The sequence below is a fragment of the Alexandromys fortis genome, unplaced genomic scaffold (genome assembly GCF_014885135.2).
Source record: "Alexandromys fortis isolate MF-2015 unplaced genomic scaffold, M_Fortis_MF-2015_v1.1 scaffold_94, whole genome shotgun sequence".
NCBI lineage: Eukaryota > Metazoa > Chordata > Mammalia > Rodentia > Cricetidae > Alexandromys > Alexandromys fortis.
Window position 1 is genome coordinate 98,177 of NW_026067979.1, and position 19,300 is coordinate 117,476.

The 19,300-nt window shown below is 38.2% G+C and overlaps 1 protein-coding gene across 4 annotated transcripts in view; it reads left to right on the top strand.

The window, feature by feature from the left end:
• Fam210a (family with sequence similarity 210 member A) overlaps positions 1–19,300 on the top strand; it is a 41,066-nt gene that overhangs the window by 12,981 nt on the left and 8,785 nt on the right. For 3 of the 4 annotated variants that reach the window (XM_050157959.1, XM_050157960.1, XM_050157957.1), the window contains exons 2-3: positions 11,168–11,680; positions 17,278–17,389. In XM_050157959.1, the coding sequence (XP_050013916.1) occupies positions 11,205–11,680; positions 17,278–17,389 (588 nt within the window). In that variant the 5' untranslated portion in view covers positions 11,168–11,204. Of the gene's footprint in view, positions 1–10,598; positions 10,647–11,167; positions 11,681–17,277; positions 17,390–19,300 lie in introns of all 4 variants that reach the window. The other variant, XM_050157958.1, reaches the window with a different exon arrangement.

Consider the following 19,300-nt stretch of genomic DNA (forward strand, 5'->3'; position numbering starts at 1 on the left):
TGTGTGTGTGTGTGTGTGTGTGTGTGTGTGTGTGTGTTTATACCCCATAATTTCTTTATCCACTTATTTCCCACAGGTACCTAGGTTCCACATCTTGACTGTTATAAATAGTACTTCTATAAACATTGGTGCTCTCACTTGCGCACTACCCCTTCCTTCAACATACACACACGCGTGTGCACATGCGTGCACGTACACACACACACACAAAATGATATAGTGATTTTATCACCTTTGTCGGTAAAGCCCAGTAGTAGAGTGGCAGGATCATATGGTAGATCTATTTTTAATTTTTCATGGAACTGCCATTCTGTTCTCCATGATGTTATACTAATTTACATTCTCTCCAACTGCATAAAAGAAATTTTTCTACATCTTTGACAGCCAGCACTTGTTATTTTTGTAGTTTTGATAATAGTCATTTTAAGTTGAGTGAGATGATTTTTCATTGAGATATGTTTGTCTGTTGTTTGTTTTTCAGATAAGACCTAAGGTAGTGACCTGGAACTTGCTACATAACTGATATACTTGAACTTCTGGGTCTCCTGCTTCTACCTCCTAAGTGATGGAATTATAAGTTTGCACCACCACACGTGGTTTATGCCTTTTTTTTCCTCATTTGTACATTTCTTCTAGAGTGTTTTTTTATTTATTTATTTATTTATTTATTAAAGATTTCTGTCTCTTCCCCGCCACCACCACCTCCCATTTCCCTCCCCCTCCCCCAATCAAGTCCCCCTCTTTATGTCTTGTTTCTTCTAGGCACTTTTGTCATCGTTTGTTTGTTTTATGCATACCAGTGTCATTGAATATTTCTCTTCCTCCAGACTATTCCCAAATACCAGGCAGCCACTTCCAAAATAACTAACTCAGAGGCTTAATATTACTTATAAATGCTCAGCCAGTAGCTCGGGCTTATTACTAGTTAGCACTTACATTTTAAGTTGACCCATATTTCTTATTTACGCTCTACCACATGTTAGTACCTTTATTAGCATGGCACATTCATCTCCTGTTCCCCCTGTGTCTGGCTGGTGACTCCTTCCTTACTCTGCCCTTCTCCTTCCATCATTTTTAGTTTGGTCACCCTGTCTAACTTCCTGCCTGACTAATGGCCAATCAGCATTTTATTAAACCAATTCAAGTGACAAATCTTTACACTGTAAAAGAGGATTATTCCACAGCATTTCCCCTTTTTGTCTAATTAAAAAGGAAGACTTTAACTTAGATTATATACGACAAAAAAAGTTATGAAGAATTATAGTTGTAATATCCAGTCTATTTGTATTTGACAAAATTAGAGAAAATACTTTATTACCTATCTTTGTGAGTCCAAAGTTATGTACCTTATGTATCTTATAACTAAAGAAAACTGTAACTATCTAGTCTTCAGGTCCATCAAAGACCCCAAAAGGGTGAAATGTTACCTAACAAAGGAATCTCAAGATGTTTGGACCTAAAGTTCTTGTGTAACATTGAGGTATCCACCTCTGGCCCACAGGCCTAGCATGTCTAACAGACTTTCCTGTGAAGCAAGGAATTTTGAAGGACTGTTCTACCTTGTCTTGACAAAGTTTGGCAGTTGCCTTTTTTGTGTCCTGCTGGTCCAATTTGGACAGAAACTGTCAGCAATTGAGACACGGGCAGTTTCTTTGCCCACATGGCTAGCTTTTGCCATGAAGAAAGCAAACTCCATCTTCTCTGAAGTAGAGTGCTGCTGTCAGGAACAGGCATGTCTCACTCTCATAAAAAGCCTTAGGTTATTAAACATATTAAATGCCATATTCCGTAGGTCTTTGAAGTGTTTGAAGACCGTGTGTGTGTGTGTGTGTGTGTGTGTGTGTGTGTGTGACCTTGAAAACATACCTAACAAGGGTTTTTTAATAGATGACCATTAACCTGTAGTTTTTTTTTTTTTTTTTTTTTTTTTTTCCCCCCGAGACAGGGTTTCTTTGTAGCTTTGGAGCCTGTTCTGGAACTAGCTCTTGTAGACCAGGCTGGCCTTGAACTCACAGAGATCTACCCGCCTCTGTCTCCCTAGTGCTGGGATTAAAGGCATGCACCACCACCACTGCCCAGCATAATCTGTATTTTTCATTACATTTTTAAAATACATTATAGTTTTGAATGAGCTGTATAGACATAATACCTTAAACAAGAGTAGAAATATACATATAACAAAGTTAACTTTAAATTTGTATCAATAAACTAAAATCCATAACAATGTAAAATGTTTTAAGATTGTTTTTTGGATTAAAGTAATCTAACCTTTTTCCCCATCTATAGTATACTATATCCCCCTTTCTTCTTCTAAAAAGAGATCTCTGATTTTAACTTCTTTGTTTAGCCCCCATCCTTTTATTTATTTATTTGGTTGGTTTTACTATGACCAATAACAATTTATAATCAACCCCCTAAACAAAGACAAACATCCATCATCCATTTTGGGCAAATGTAGGCATATTTCTCTAGACTACTTCCTGATGATGTGGGACACTAGTCATCTTTGGGATACCCTGAGGAAATTCAGGATTAAGGTCAAGTCCTGACTGGAGTATTTTGTGTGACTTGTCCATCTCAGCCAGCATCCTTGACACTATTGTGGATGTTGAATCACCTGGACCATCATTCCCATTAGAGACCTTTCAAGGAGTTCTTCCTTGACCAAACCATATTAACCTGGAAGGAATTCACAACTTCTCATCTTCTGTGGAAACAAAGGCAAAGCCTCTTTCCCAAAGCAACATATCCTTAGGCCCAAATTTTGAAGTCAAGATACTTTAAAATATATAGATTGATTTAACTTAGCAGTCCCCACAGTCAAACAGTTAGCTTAACAGTCAGAAAATTCAGAGAAAACAAAATAATATACATAGTCCAGACTCTGTGTATTTACCTTATTATAATTTTTCTTACTCTATTTCTTTTTCAGAGACCTTATTTTATTATCTTTAAATTATTCTATTAATCTATGTCTGTTTTTATTCTTTTTCCTCTCTCCCAAACCTACATATTTTTTTAACACAGTGACCCATTTAGAGGTTTCTTTTTGTCTGAATCCGCCCCTATGTATCTGTATTTTTTTTGATCACATGAGACAAATCTGTCTGTACTGCTCAGCTTAGTGGCATTAGTGCATGGCAGTTGGCTCCTTCCCCTCGGAGGTGCGAGTGAGAGTCATACTCATCTCTCCAAGTTTAGGAAGCAGTGGATCCATTCTGTCTCCAAATAGCATGCAGCCAATATCCCCACAAATTGCAATCAAGTGCTCCGTAGCAGGACCTCCCAAAAGAGCCATCTGTGCCAGGATATTTGTTTCTCGGATGTAGAAACATCTTTGTTTTTATTATTCAAGTCTTTCAGTTGCTTGGTTAGAGTTATCTGTTTTGTTGTTGCTTGAGGTTATTGTGAAGGTATTATTTGCTGTTTCTTTCTTAGTCTCTCATTTGTAAATGGGGAGGCTACTGATTTAATGTGTTAATTTTATATTCTGCTACTTTGCTGGAAGTGTTTCTTAACTGTAGAATTCTCCTGGTAGAGTTTTAAGGGTCATTTATGTATAAAATCATATCATCTGCAAATGAAAATACTTTTGACTTTCTTTCCTATGTATATCCCTTTGTTCTCCTTCAGTTTTGTGATTGTTCTATGCAATAGATAGAGAGAGAGTACAGCCGTGTCTTGTTCCTGATTTTACTAGAATTGCTTTGCGTTTCTATCTGTTTTGCTCAGTGGTTTTCAATCTTCCTAATGCTGTGTTCCTTTAATACAGTGCTTCATGTTGTGGTGACCCACCAACCGTAAAATCATTTCATTGTTACTTCATAACTGTAATTTTGCAGCTGTTATGAATTGTAAGTATCCAATCAATCCACAGGTTGAGAATCACTGATTTAGAATGATAATGGCTTCAAGACTTTTTCATAAAGGAATGTTGAATTTTGTTTAAAGTCTTTTCTGTATCTACCAAGATGATTGTGTAATTTTTGTCTTTCAGTCTTTTTATGTGATGTTTTATGTTTATTGATTTACATGTGTTGAACCATTCCTGAACCTCTGGAATGAAGCCTTTTTGATCATTGTACATAATTGTTTTGATATGTTCTTGGATTTGGTTTGCAAATATTTTATTAGTAATTTTTCCATCTTTTTTTATATATTGTTCTGTAGTTTTCTTCATTGAATCTTTGTGTCGTTTAGTTATTAGGATAATTGTGGGCTCATAAAAAGAATTAGGCAATGTTCCTTCAGTTTCTATTTTATAGGATAATTTGAGTACTATTGGTGTTAATTATTCTTTGAAGGTCTTAATTCTGTGCTGACTCCATTAGACCCTGAGCTTTCTTTTGTTGGAAAGTTCTTAATTACTGCTACTTCACTGGAGATTATGGGTCTAATTTTAGTTTGACTTTCGTAGGTTTTATATGTCAAGAAATGTATTCATTTATTTTAGGTTTTCCAGTTTGGTTGGGTACAGATTTTTAAAGTATGTACTTTAAGATCTCTGAATTTCCTTGGTTTCTATTGTGGTGTCCCCCTTTACAGCTCTAATTTTATTTTTTGGATCTTCTCTGTTCATCTTTTAGTTAATATGGCTTCATCAATATTATTGATTTTTCTCAAAGAACCAACTCTTCCTTTCAATAATTATTTCTGTGTGTTTGTTTTATTTTATTGATTTCAGCTGTTTGAATATTTCTTGCTATTTACTCTTTAGTGTTATTTCTTTTTGTTTTGTAGCTCTCATGTGTGCTGTTAAGTTGTTAATATGAGATTGCTCCAGTTTTTTATGTAGGCACCCAGTGCTAGAACTTTTCTCTTAGGACACCCTTCATTGTGTCCCATAGGTTTGGGTATATTTTGTATTTATTTTCATTCAATTCCAGAATGTTTTCAATTTCTTTATTTCTGTCTTAACTTATTTAATATTCAGTAGTATTTCTATGAATTTGTATACTTTTATTGTTTCTACTATTGTTGGTGTCCAGCTTTAATTCATGATAGTCAGATAGGATGCAAGATATTTCAACTTCTTATATCTGTTGAGACTTGTATTGTGTCCAAGTATATGATCTGTTCTGGAGAATGTTCCATGAACTGTTGAGAAGTTGTTAAATTCTTTTGTGTTTGAGTGCAGTGTTATGTAAATCTCTGCTGGGTTCATTGGGTTTATGGTATTAATTTAATCCCAGCATTTCTCCATTTAGCTTTTATCTGAATGACTTGTATATTGTTGAGAGTGAGGTATTTAAGTCACCCACTATCACTGTATGAAGGCCATGTGTGATTTTTGACTATGGCAGCATTTCTTTTATGAGTTTGGCCACTTTATTGGGTGCCTTAATGTTTAGAGTTACAGTATCTTCTTGGTGGATTTTTCCTTTGATGTAGTATGTAGTGTCCTTCCCTACCTCTTCTGATTGGTTCTGGTCTGCTTCTTGGGTCTATTTACTTGGAAAATATCTTTTTCCATCCTTTTACCCTGAGATGATGTCTCTCCTTGATGTTAAGGTATTTTTATTGAATGCAGAAGACAAATGCTATCTTTTTATTCAGTGTTAGTCTCTGTCTTTTTATTAGAGAATCGAGGGCATTTTTGTTGAAAGATATCAATGAGCTAAGGTTTGTTTAATTCCTGTTATTTTGTTATGATATGAGTTTTCTCCCCTCTTGATTTACTGGTCTAGGATTAGTTATTCTTTTGTTTTCTTGAATGTGGTTAAACTCTTCAGACTAAAGTTTTCCTTTTAGTGCCATTTGTAGAGCTGGATTTTAAATAGATACTGCTTAAATTTGGTTTTATCATGTAAACCAAATTTCTTTCTTCATCATTTGTGATTGATAGTTTTGCTGGATATAATAGTCTAGCCAGGCATCTGTGATCTCTTCAGGTTCGTAGTACATTTGTCCAGGTCTTGTAGGCGCAATTCACGAGGTCTGCGAGCACCTGGAATAGAGGACAACAAGTGTTTATTTGGGGAACATTCATAATAAGAAAACTGCTGTGTTCCTCTGCTCTGTGGACACTGGAAGCTGTGAACGAACAGAATCCAGACCACCAGCCAAGAGAGAGAGCAAGCTCTGCACTTATCAGTCCACATGTACTTCCTCAGATCACGTCCTAATGGGCCAGTACCCAAAAGGCTATTGGCTGTATGAATTCCCACAACACCTTCTTTCTTTTAGAATCTCCATTGAGAAGTCACGTATTGTTCTAATGCAGTGGTTTTCAACTTGCCTAATGCTGCAAACTTAATACAGTTTCTCATGTTCTGGTGCCCCCCCCCCACTACTTCAAAACTGCAATTTTTGCTGCTGTCATAAATCATAATGTAAATATCTGTTTTCCTGTGGTCTTAGGTGACCCCTGTCAAAGGGTCATGACCCACAGGTTGAAAACTGCTGTTCTAATGGAACTACCTTTATATGTTACTTGGTCTTTTTCCTTTTCAGCTTTTAAAATTCTTTCTTTGTTCTGTACATTTATTTTTTTTAATAATGTGCTGAAGGCAACTTCTTTTCTGGTCTTGCCTATATGATGTTCTATATGCTTCATATACCTTGATAGACATCTCCTTTAGGTTGGAGAAGTTTTTCTTCATGGTTTTGTTGAAAATATTTTCTGTGCATTTAACTTTTGTTTCTTCTTCCTCTAGTCCTATAATTTGTAGATCTGATCTTTTCATAGTAACCTAGGTTTCCTTCGTGTTTTGTGCATGGGGATTTAGATTTGAGATTTCCTTGACTGGTATGCGCATGTTTTCTTCCATGTCTTCAGCACCCGTCATTCTCTGTTTCTACTGGTGGACTTGTCTCTGAGGGCTTCCATTTCCAGTTTTATCTCAGTTTGGATTTTCTTTAGTGATTCTATTTCTTTGTTAAATACTACTTTTATGCCCTGAATTGTTCTCATTATTTTCATTCCTCTGTTTCTGTTTTCATAGACTTTATTATGGAATTTATTTCCTCTTTAATGTCCTTGAACATATTCATAATTGCTATTTTGAAGCCCTTGTCTTATGCCTCAGCTCTTCTATGTTTATGAGGGCCTCGTTCTAGGTTATGGATTCTGGTGGAAGCAGATTGTCTTTTTGTGCTGGTTTCTAGGTACCTGGAGGTCTGATGACTGGGGTGATTCTAGCTGTGGACATTTGATTTTTGTAGGCTGGGTGTTTTGGTCCTTGGTTTCTGCTGCTCACTATGGATCTCAGAAAGTGTGTGGCTGTTGAGTTGCCTCCAGAGAATGTTTTTGTAGTTGGTTGGTGGCAAAGAGAAATAAGAGATGGAAGGAATAAGCGGAAGGCTGAGAGAAGCCAAGGGAAAGAGCTAAGGGGTCCTGTCCGCACCAAGAGGTGAACTCCCCAGGAAGTCAGAGATGCAGTGTATGGAAGTTACAGTAAGACAGAGAATAATCTGGAGAGATGAATGGATGGGGGCAGGGGATGGGACCCTGCACTTGTATCCAGAGCCTTCAGTGAATGGGACTGGGGTGGGAGGAGAGCTGCGGGTAAGAATGGAGAGATCATAGTGGAGGACAAGAGGGATCGTATGAATTGTCACCTTAGTCCCAGCCTGGTATGGCTGCAGGGGCCCAGGTGGATAGTGTGTCTTGGTATCGAAGGCTGACACAATGGAATGCGAGTGGGTTAGAGGGGAAATCCGCTGGAAGGAGGAAAGCTGGGTCTGCATCACAGTTAGGTATAATTCCCAAAGAATGCATGTTATTAATTCATAAATAAAAATGATAAACTTTATGGTTTTTGTATCTTGCAGCTTGTTATATTTGCCAATCCTGTGAGTCTTTTGGTAGAGTCTAGGTGTTTTTATGGATTGTATCATTTGCAAACAAAGATAATTTTTTCTCTTCATATACATATTTCATCATTGCTTTGGCTAAAGTTATGTATTGCAAAAGTAGATATACTTGTGTTCAGATGTGAAAAGAAACACTTTCAGGTTTCCTCATTTTAGTATGGCATTGACTATAGGTTTGTCACATGTAAAAGTTGTGTAGAGTATTCTTCCATCCCTAATCTGTTTGGAGAGTTACTACATACATGCTTTCTCTACACCTATAAATACAATTACAATTTTCATTAAGCTGATGTGTGTTAGATCTTTTAATGTTCTTATGTTGCACCATTATTCACCCCAGTAGAAAATCTCACCTAGCACGCTGTATGAACTTTTGGTTGTGAAATTAGAATTGATTTGCCAATATTTGGGCAGGGCGGGGGGAGTTTAGTGTTGTCTGTTCACCAGTGGTACTAGTTGTATCATTGTCTGGTTTTAGTGTCAGAGTGATGTTAACCTTGTACGATGAGATCTGACTTTAATTGGAATATACTGTCCAAATCACCTTGTAAGGTAAAATATCCAGTTGTTGTCAACCCTCTGAGGAATGGTGTGGTTTTATAAAAAGAAGAAGAAGAAAAAGGGGGAAACTATTTAGTCACAGGGTGTTCTGTGTTGATCGTGAAAGTGGCTAGGTGATGGGGGAGGAGGAATTAATAAGAAAAACTAAGACCACACACCACTTAAAAAAATTTTTTAGGGCTTCAGCTGTCATCAAAAAGCAGGCATATAATCAAAAACAAGAGAAAACAAAATTAGTGCAGTAGGGGTGCTTACACCTAAAGAAGATGCACAGAGGTTGCCAAGTTCTATTTGGTTACTGGAAGCAACACTTACCCTATGTAAGCATCATCCTAAAATCACAGAAAGTCACAGAATTTTATTAGCGAGAAGAACAACAATCTCAAAAGACATTAAAAGATTATTTTTATGCCTTATAAAACTTAATACATACCTCCTAGTGCACAATTAAGGTTATAAGTCATTATAGCACATGGCTCTTTTGGATCAAGAAACAATCATACACAACAGAGTTTTATCCCAGTAAGATTCTGGAAAATTAAATTTTCACAGCACCAAATAATTAATATGCTTTTTGAAAAAAGTGTTTAGTTTACTTATGAGGCATTGAAGGATGCAGACTGTTACACTCGCAAGAGGCCTAATATAATCAGGTATATAGTGCCATTGCTCTACTGGACAAAGTTTAGTCCAAAAGAGTTGGCAAGTGTTCAAATTGGCCAGAAACTTGTTGCTCTAAATAGTGCCTACAAAGCAGGGATCTTGGCTTCAAGTCAGGGCTCCTCATAGAAGGGATACACAAAATGTACATAGACTTGCCAGAATTTATTCCAAGGGCAGAGCATACCATTTTAACATCAGAAATGGAGCCCCGCCTGGTCAGATAATACCCCAACTAGGCATCAAAGCTCAAGAAAAAATGGAGCGTTATAGCCCTCAGACTCCAGAAGAGTACGGTCCCAGGACATTGAACAAGACACTTCACTGTCTTACATTATGCAGAAATTGCAGCAGTCAGTGCCAGCCAGACTCCGTAATTAGAAACAAACAAAAATTTACATACTCAGAGACTCATGAGCAGTGACAAGTGACTTAGCCCTGTGGTTCAACAAATGAACCTAAAAATTACCATGAAATAACTGGCAAAGACTTTTCCCATATCATTCTTGAAAAGGATTACAGGAAACCTCACATACACACACACACACACACACACACACACACACACACACACACACACACACAAAATTGCTTCAGAAAGATGATTCAGAAACAACTGACTCCAATGCCAGAGAGAAGTACTAACAAGAGCATGAATACAGAGGACAAAACACGTGTTAATTAGAACAGTTACTATGAGCATATATTTCTACCTATAATTCTTACAAAGAGAGAATAGGACATTCTGGGGATGCCCAAGGGAAGGGATAGGAAATAATGAGAAGGAAGGAAAGAATGGACAGTAAATATACTATTATGTGCTAAGATATACCACTTAGGCTGCTATGTATTTAAAGGACATCCGGGAAGCCCTGGGATATGTGAGTGGAAAATGGTCTGAAGATGATTCAGTCATTAATAGCAGTCACAGCTCTTCCAGAAGACAGATTTTCAGCACGCATGTTAAATGACTGAAAACTGCCTGTAGTTCAGCTCTAGGGTAATCTGACACACGTATACACACTGAAGTATAAATAAGTCTTTTTAAAAAATGCTGGGATGGAACAAAGACTATACATTAGTAGTTCTTATAATTCCATCTGCTACTGAAAAACATGCATTTAAAGAGACTAAATAATTTGCCCCAAAATATTCTTGATTAAGTTTAAACCTTGTCTTTTTCTGAAGTCCACATTCTTTTAAAATGATATCTTACCTTTTAGTGGAGGTAAGGGGGGTTAATATCTTGTCATGATTGTATTGTGGTCAGAAGAGGGTGTTGAATCAATCCCCTGGAGCAGGAAGTACAGAGGGCTGTAAGCTGCTTGGTGTAGGTGCTGGCGACTGAATTCAGGTCCTCTGGAAAAATAGCAAGTAATCTTAACTGCTGAGCCATTTCTTCGGCCCCTTGAATTCTTTAGACAGAATCACTCTTTGTAGCCCAGTCTGACCCTCATCTTGCAATCCTCCTTTCTCCTAAGTACCTTGTCAGTCTGTATCAACACTAATGCCAAGTCAAATCATGAGACATCTTTTCTTCTCTTTCTCTTTTCTTGATATAGGGGGAAAGAAGATAAAATACCAGGCTGTCTCTTACCATCATCAATAAAGTATGTGATTTAGAACTTTATTATTACTTGCTTAAAGGCTTTTATAGAATAGATAGTACTAATCATAAATATCCAAACCTTAACACTTGTGAATTTATTGTATTTACAGAGTAGCTTTCCACCAGAAATAGCACAATTCTGTAAGAACCTTGTTAAAGTAGTTATTATTTTACTTGTTGGCTTAGGCAGAGTCTGATAACAAAGTGCATGGAATTATGTTCCCAAACATCTGTACTCGGATCTGTACAACAGAAGAGTCCTTGCAAACCTCCCGTTTTCAGTGGTGGAAGGGTTTCTTAGTGTTACCATTTGTGATGCCTGCTAAGCAGACTTCTTGTGTTTGAAGAATGTGTTTTATGTTAAAATTCCAGTGCCTGAAAACTATGTAACTTAACCACATTTCCTGCAGATTAGGTGTCAGTTTGTCTGTCCTATTATTTCTAATGAATTATGGTTAATTTTTAAATAGTTTGACTTAAAGTGGAAATCTATATGTAATACAATAATTTTTCTAAATCTAGTCTCTGTAGAAGCTGAAATCCATCACCATCCTTCAAAATGCAGTGGAATGTACCACGGACTATGTCTCGGCTGACACTCAGGACAGTCTGGGAACCACTGAAAGCCAAGCTCTCCGCTCACCACGGGAGCATAAAAGGACCCTTACCTTGGCATAGAGATGAATACAGACTAGTTTGGACACCACACCTTCGGAAGCAGTGGTTACATTTACCTGCTGTGCAGTGCCTTGCAAAGCGAAGGAATCTAGTAAATGCTCAGCCATCTCAGCAAGGAGTCCTTCACCAGGAACGATGGGAGCAGGATATTTTAGCCAAGAGGGTTTTATCTTCCAGCGCCACATCCCAAGAAACTCCATCAGAAAAGAAGGAAGAGCCAGATCCTTTACATGACAAGTCTATTAGTCTTTATCAACGGTTTAAGAAAACCTTCAGACAATATGGAAAAGTCTTAATTCCTGTGCATCTAATAACTTCTGGTATTTGGTTTGGAACATTTTACTATGCAGCTATAAAGTAAGTCTTTGCTTAGTTGACTGCCTTCCCACTTTTTATCACGTTAGTCTTCTTGTTTATGCTGAAAGCCTTAGTTTTTATTTTATTATCTGTACGTGGGGCGGGAGGCGGTCAAGCACATGGCGGTCAGGACAACTGGTAGGAGCCAGTTCTCTCCTTCACCTTGTGCGAGTTCATGTCAGGATTGCAGGCGGGCACCTATACCCACCAAACCATCTCACTGGCCCTTAACTTTTTTTAAGATTTATTTTGTTTCTAAAATGCATATGTGTCTGTGTTGGGTGTGTGCATGTGAATGCAGGTGCCCATAGAGGCCAGAGGATCAAATTCCTCAAGAGCTGGAGTTATAGGTGGTTGTGAGCTGCCCTCTTTAGGAGCTGGGAACCAAACTCTGGTCCTGTGCAAGAACAACATACTCTGCTAACCACTGAGCTCTCTTTCCAGCCCTTCTCCGTCTCATGCCTTGATTGACAGAGGAAAACTACTTTTTATAGCTATTATCACATTTTATTGAGAATATCTAATGTTTGTTTATGGGTGCAAGTGTTTTGCTCAGTTTTTAACTACCATCTTCATTTACTCCTCCAACAACCAAATACAGTAAGTGATACAGTTCTTCCCATGTATGAATATGGAAACAGTTTGGGTGAGGGGAAATAAGCTACTTCAACTGATAAGAGGTGAAGCCCACACCGAAACTGAATAGGTTTTCTGGTCTTTGAGCCATCTCCTGGTCTCATTGCTGACAGCTTTGCATGTTTAAGAGGACTCAGAAGTAAGGTCCTTGTTGTTTTGTTACATTTATTTGTTGTTGGATAGGTGGGTGGGTATGCATGTGGAGTTCGGAAGGTAACTTGCAGTTGGCACTTCTCTCCCACCTTATGGGTCTCAGGATGAACTCAGGCTGACTTGGCAGTGAGTACCCTAACCCACTGAGCCATCTTTCCAGCCTAAGTACTAGGTTTTAGAAATGCGGCTGAACCACGAGTTCTATACTTACATGTTTCTATGGTGTTTCTACATGTGAAAAACTACTCGTTTGGGTGAGTGTATAGTATTGGCAGAAAATCCACAGGCTCTTTTGCCTAGCTAACATGAACTCATCACAGGCTGAGACTGATTATGCATTCTGACTGATAGCATGCTAAGTCATTTTGTTCTGATGGGAAGTGAGACTGGTGGGCCTACCCTCTGGTATTGGATGGAAAGTATTCAAGTGTATCTTTTTTGGTTACAGTTCCTGCCTTTTAAGGTAAGGTGTATTCATCACCCTGCTGGAAAGCAGGAAAACCTGCAGTTCTGCAAGGGCCACATGCCGTGACCTTAACTTGTTAACTCTTGTTAACACTTGTTAACTCTTCTAATCAAAGTCGACTAATTTTTTAATACCTTATTTGTGTTTAATGCCTTGCTGTTAAGGCATTAACAAAATACAACAGTTGTGTATAAGGAGATCACCCCTTGGCAGAGAAGCTGATGAGCCTGCTGAATGAAAAATACTATTACTGGAGTTTTTAGGGTCAAATTATGGGCTTAGGCTTAGCTCCCTTTAATAATCTACTTAAAAGACAACTAATGGTAAAAGCAGAGAAAGCTGATTTATTCAGTGTGACCAGCATGAGTCCAGTCACCACCAGCCACAAATACAAACCTGAGTCCATCTTTGTGCTACTGATGTGAGGTTTAGGTTTAAACAGAAGACAAGAGATAGGCATAACTAATCAATTCTGATCAAAGTGTGGTCTCATCCATCACTGTCCACCATTGTCTTGTTCGTATCTGTCCTTCAAAGTCAGCAAGTTCCCCCTTTGGCTGGCCTCCAAGGCTCTAGCATTTTCCTTTAGCAGATGACAGCTGAGGTAGTTCCAGTTCTTGGAGACCTCTGTCTGCCTCAACAGTCTGATAGCTGCATACAGAAAGACAGGTGTCTTCCTTTAGAGTATCTACCAAGATAGCTACAGTATCTGTTCCAGGGTGGTGGGAAGTGGGCTACTCTTCCTGGAAAACAAGGGTTTGGGTGTTTCTCACTGCAGTTCTAGAGGGACAGGTTTTCTTTATGTAATTGATACTGTTCTGTTTCTTTGTTTCTTTTCATTATATTTTTTGTTAAAGACATTTTCTATACATGTTTAATATTTGTAGAAGTCCTCAGAATTGCCCTATTTTTTGACAGAAGCTACTCAGTTCTTGGGGCCATTTAATTCTGCCATCAGATATGTGGCTTTAGACATAATGCGTTTTCTCTTTTGAGCCACTTGAGGATTCTTGTGGTTCATTTTTGTCAAAGATCATGTCTTCTCCCAGTTTCTGGTCTCGTGAGGAAACCTTATGTCCTTAGTTAATTGAGTATGAGGTTTCTTTTTGGCCTATTATAGCATATCAATAAAAACTTGGGAGTCAGATACTGGGGTTAAGAACCTAAATGATCAGAGAAGCAGCAGAGAAGCAACCAGAAACCTCCCCCCTTTCTTTCCCCTCCCTCTCCCTTTCCCTCTCCCTTTTTCTTTCCTTTTCCCTCTCCCTTTCCCTTCCTCCTTCCCTCCCTCCTTCCCTCCCTCTCCTTCCTCAATCCAAAAGAGCCAAGAGCCTTTCTCAGCCATGCCTTTCTATTTCTTGTCTCTAAATCTGTCTTTAGCCCGCTCAAACTTCTGTGGTTAATTTTGGTCAGCTAATGGCTAGCTCCACCTTTTAACTCCAAGCAAGCTTTATTGTCAGAACACAATCAAATGATAAACAAATTATTTTATTGAAAAAGCAGACCCCAAGTATCCTGGAGATAATAGTTGTATTTTAGATTCTTCAGTTCACCTAAAGCAGCAGGGGTGACTCTGTCATACATGATCTTGACTTTCTCTTCTTCTGTAAAATGCTGTCAGAATATAGAGGTGAGACTGCCTGCTTGCCTGGGGTTGTTGGGCAACATGGACTCATGGCCAAGAGCCACCACCTACCGCCCGGTATGACAGCCTGTCCTAATGAGTTCACATATGTTGAGTGGATGACTTAACCACAAGTAATACTTTATAAAATATTCTTGTCTACAAAAGAAAACAGAATTAGTACATGTTCCAGTGGGAATGGTTTACTGTCAGGTTGAAGTCGGTTATATTAAGCTCCAGTTTTCCATCCAGCTAACAGAAATGTTGTATTTCTTTAAGAGTGTTCTAACTGGAAAACACTCTTTCCTTATTGGTTGCCTTTCTACTAGTAAGAGAAAGGGAGAAAATACTGTTTCTGGAAGGATGGACATTGGCATCAATGTTGTACTTATGACCTGTTTGTTTTAGTTACTCCCACGGTCTGAAAGCAAAGTATCCTATATTTAGCTAGGTGGCAATGTTCTGAAGCTCTTAAATGTATTTCAGACAGAGCTAAATTATGCTAATGGGTGTGTTTTATATTGAGCTTCCTGACTGCTACCGTCTGGCAAAAGGTAGCAGAGGTCTGTTCTCTAAACATAAATATTGAGTGTAATTACTTATGGCTCAATAACAACTGTGTTGCCCATACTGTGTGTCCATAGACTCGGGTTCCTGATCACACAGGTGCACTCTCAGCCACAGCTCTGCTGGTGTTTACTGTACTTCCTCTAGATAGTGAATATTTCTTAGGCCTTGTTGAACGTCATAAACTGACAGTTAAAGCGCACATTCCTGCCCGACCACAAAGTGGCAAACATTGAGTTTTCTGGCTTGATTTAGATTCTTATCTTTATGATAAGTTTTCAGCTGGGTGGTAGTGGGGAGGCAAAGGCAGGCAGATCTCTGTTAGCTCTTGTAGACCAGGCTGGCCTCGAACTAATTCCAGGACAGGCTCCAAAGCTACAGAGAAACCCTGTCTCCGGGGGGGGGGGGGGGGGGGTGNTTTTCTTATTTGGCCAAATTTTGTCTTATTATTGGTGTTAAATGCATAGATTTTATGTGCTGGGTTTAGTTGGAACTGGGAAGTAGTGAAATAATTTCATAATCATCGTTGTGCTAAAAGATTAAACTAGCTTGCTATAAGATGTTGCTTTAAAAACTTAAAAGGCCAAGTCTAATACTGAGGCTTACATAGGATTGTATTGTTGTCTTAAAAGAAACTTGAATATGCAGATAAATGGTAGTATTGAACTCCTGGTTGATTTTTAATTTTACCTTTTTAAAATGGTTCTTTCTGCCATTCTGATTTCTTCTTATTTTTGATGCTAGCTAGTCTTCCTGGGTAATGATTAGCGATGTCTACTCAGAGTACTCTCAGGGGCTTATTACAGTTAACCCATTATTTTTATATTAAAAATAAATTAACAGCATCCAACTACCTTTGTCTAGGCAATTCCCTTACTTAATGACAAGGGAAAGAAACAATTATAATGGAGTAATATGAGCACCCTGCCTTAGTTAAAGGTGCACTTTGAAGTGCCAGGGATGGAACACGGGAAGAAAGGGATGCTACATATTACTGTCATATGCTAAACCAGACACAGCTCAGTCTGCGAGGCTTTGCTGAAGGAGAATTTAACCTAAATTTCCCCATGAGAAAACAAGCTCACTCTCCAATTGGGTGCTATCCTGGACATCTAAAAGTCCCTATGCCTCCCCCACCCCTAAAAACTCTGGTTCTCTCTAGAGTTTCCACATCTAGGAAGGGGGAGACTGCACAGAGAAAAAGCAGCAAGTATATTGAGGCAAATTTTTAAATTACAGATTTTATGTTAATATACTTTTTGTATTAACCATATACTACTGTGTGTATTAAATTTTATGAATGTGATAATTACAAGTTTGGATGATTCCTTGTCCTGATACAAATACATAGAGGAAAGATTAGAACAGTGTGGTACAATAAAATGAGGAAACTAAAATTACCTAAGTCAAGGCTTTAACAGCTTGGAATTTCTTTGCCTTCCCTCCCTCCAAGAATCTGTTGCAATTTACTGTAATTATTCCTTACCTTATTATCATAGAGAATAATTATTATAAATATTCTTTATCTGATAAGCAAGAATACATACTTTTAGAATAGTTTTATTTTGCCAAGCCCACAGAATCACTCATTCTTTGCCTGATAGCACAGAAGTGGTAGTGATGAAGTTTTAAAGGTAAGAATATAAGATCCTGAACTGTGAGTTGACGTGTCCTAAGAAAATGGTATTTGTGTGAGGAGATGAATATCAAGTAAACAGTTCTGACCCTGCTCTCCTGGTTTACTTAAAGCCATTACTTTGACTATAAATAGTGTCTGCTTTTTAAGTAGACTAATTTAATGGCCTTGTGAGATGCAGGACGGCAGTACTACTTGTGTGTTGAACTTTGAGAGAGTGAAATGAAAGCAGTCAGTCACACAGAATCAGCTGTTAGACTTTATTTATTTATCTTTGGTGGTGGTGGTTTAGTTTGGGTAGGTGTGGATTTGTTACTGTTGCTTTTTGATTTGCTCACTATGTAGCCCAGGCTGGTCTCCAATTCTTGAGCCCACAGCCTTATTCTTTGTCTCCTGAGCAAATAGAATTGAATATATATTATGGCAAATTTGTACTTTGTTTCCAGGTAATTTCCTGAAAATACTGTCCCTAAAGGATTATTTATACAGGACTAAATTATATGTTTCCTTTTCAGAGGAGTGAATGTCATCCCTTTCCTAGAGGTCATTGGATTACCTGACAGTGTAGTAGACATCCTGAAAAACTCCCAGAGTGGAAACGCCCTGACAGCATATGCCATGTTTAAGGTAGGTTCCTTGCTTACTCTCCCTAGGAAACTCACATTGAGCTCTGAATTAAAGATATATAATATATATATATATATCTTTATATATATACATATATGTATGTATATATGTATATATAGTAATATCCTATTTCACATTTTGTATTTCTAATGAGCAGAAGGTACAAAAATAAAACTATGACTTTAGGAAGAAGTGCCTTAAAAAATAGGTAAGCCATAGTCTGCCAGGCTCAGGCATCCCCCTGCCCTGACTTGTTACTGAAATCTAGCATTTGCTTTATTATTTATAATAGTTTACCCTCCTTTAGAAAATGGGATTGTGAAGGCTGAATTCACACTGTTTTGTGTGACACAGTCCAGGCTTAGTTCTTAGGTGTTCTCACTTTAGAGAGTCTATAACTTCTCAGGGTGTACACAGTGCTGCTTTTATAGAAAGTCTCTATGCCTGCCTTTATTATAGAGGGGAAGTCTCATTGTAAATCATAGAATTCAGCTATATTAATCTCGTATTTTACTTAAAAATATGATTCTATGATATCCCTATTCAAATAAAATGAAAATTTGGGGAAAGTAGATGTTACTATTCTGTGTAAAAGTATGTAGAATAATGACTTACAGTATTATGTATTACTATTATGTCGTGGTGTTTTGCTGTGTAAAAACACATAGAGTGACATAGTATTATTCGGAAGTAATGTTTTTTTCTATCATCTTTACTAGAATCATTGAGATCTCAGGTAATTTTTCTCAGAGCTTAATTGCTGTGTTTTTCTCATATTTTACAGTGTTTTATAGCTGTGGTAGGTTAAATTTAGCACATCAGAGTACACGATGGTGGTTTGTCATTTTTTTCTGACTCCTTTCTTTATAGCATCTGATTTAAGAGTTTTCTTTATGTGCTCATGAACCCCCTGGAAATCCAGGGGCCTGTGTTTGTGTTTTTGCACTCTCTGGTGTACTTTGAGGTGCATTAGTGCTTAGCATATTTGGAAACCTACAAACCCTGTGGATTTTTCCCCCTCATGTCCTTCTGTAGGGTGAGAAATGGAGTATGTCCTGAGTTTTCTGTAACCCACAGGACTTCAAGTAGAACAACAGAGATGCCTTCTTCCTTAAGGCAAAGCTCCAAAGTGAGGTATGATAGACATAAGGAAAGAGTGCTGGGCAGCTAGCTGGTTACACATCAGAGCTCCTTTAACAGGCACCGTAGTTGGCTCAGATTTGTCCAGAGCTTACACCAGGAATTCACTGATAAGGAAAACACTGTCAGACCAGGTACACCTTTAGTTCCAGCATTTGGGAGAAAGTTCAACACCAGCCTGGTCTGCTTGATAAGCTCTGGTCTGCTTGATGAGCTTTCTTAAAAAAGAAAGGGAGGGAAGAAAACAAAGCACTGCTAAGACTTCCCTTGGAGAGCGAATTCTAGGGAAGGAGAGTGGGCAGGTCAAGGGCAATTGGAGAGACAGAGAAGGAAGGGTTGAAAATACTCAAGCATGCATGTACATACACGTGTGCATATATGGTGTGTGTATATTTAAATTATACTAAATGTTAATGATCATTAAGAAAGAATACACAATGGGTGATGGTAGTGCACACCTTGAATCCCAGCACTCAGGAAGCAGAGGCAGGTGGATTGCTGTGAGTTCAGGCCAGACTAGTCTACACAGTGAGTTTCAGGACTACCAGTACTATAACAGAGAAATCTGTCTCAAAAAAGGAAGGAAGGAAGGAAGGAAGGAGGGAGGGAGGGAGGGAGGAAGGAAGGAAGGAAGGAAGGAAGGAAGGAAGGAAGGAAGGAAGGAAGGAAGGATATAGTTAATTTTTTGGCTCACAACCATTTGTAACTTCAGTCATTTGACCTCTATGGGCACCAGGCACACATGCAGTGTGCATACATATGTACAGGCAA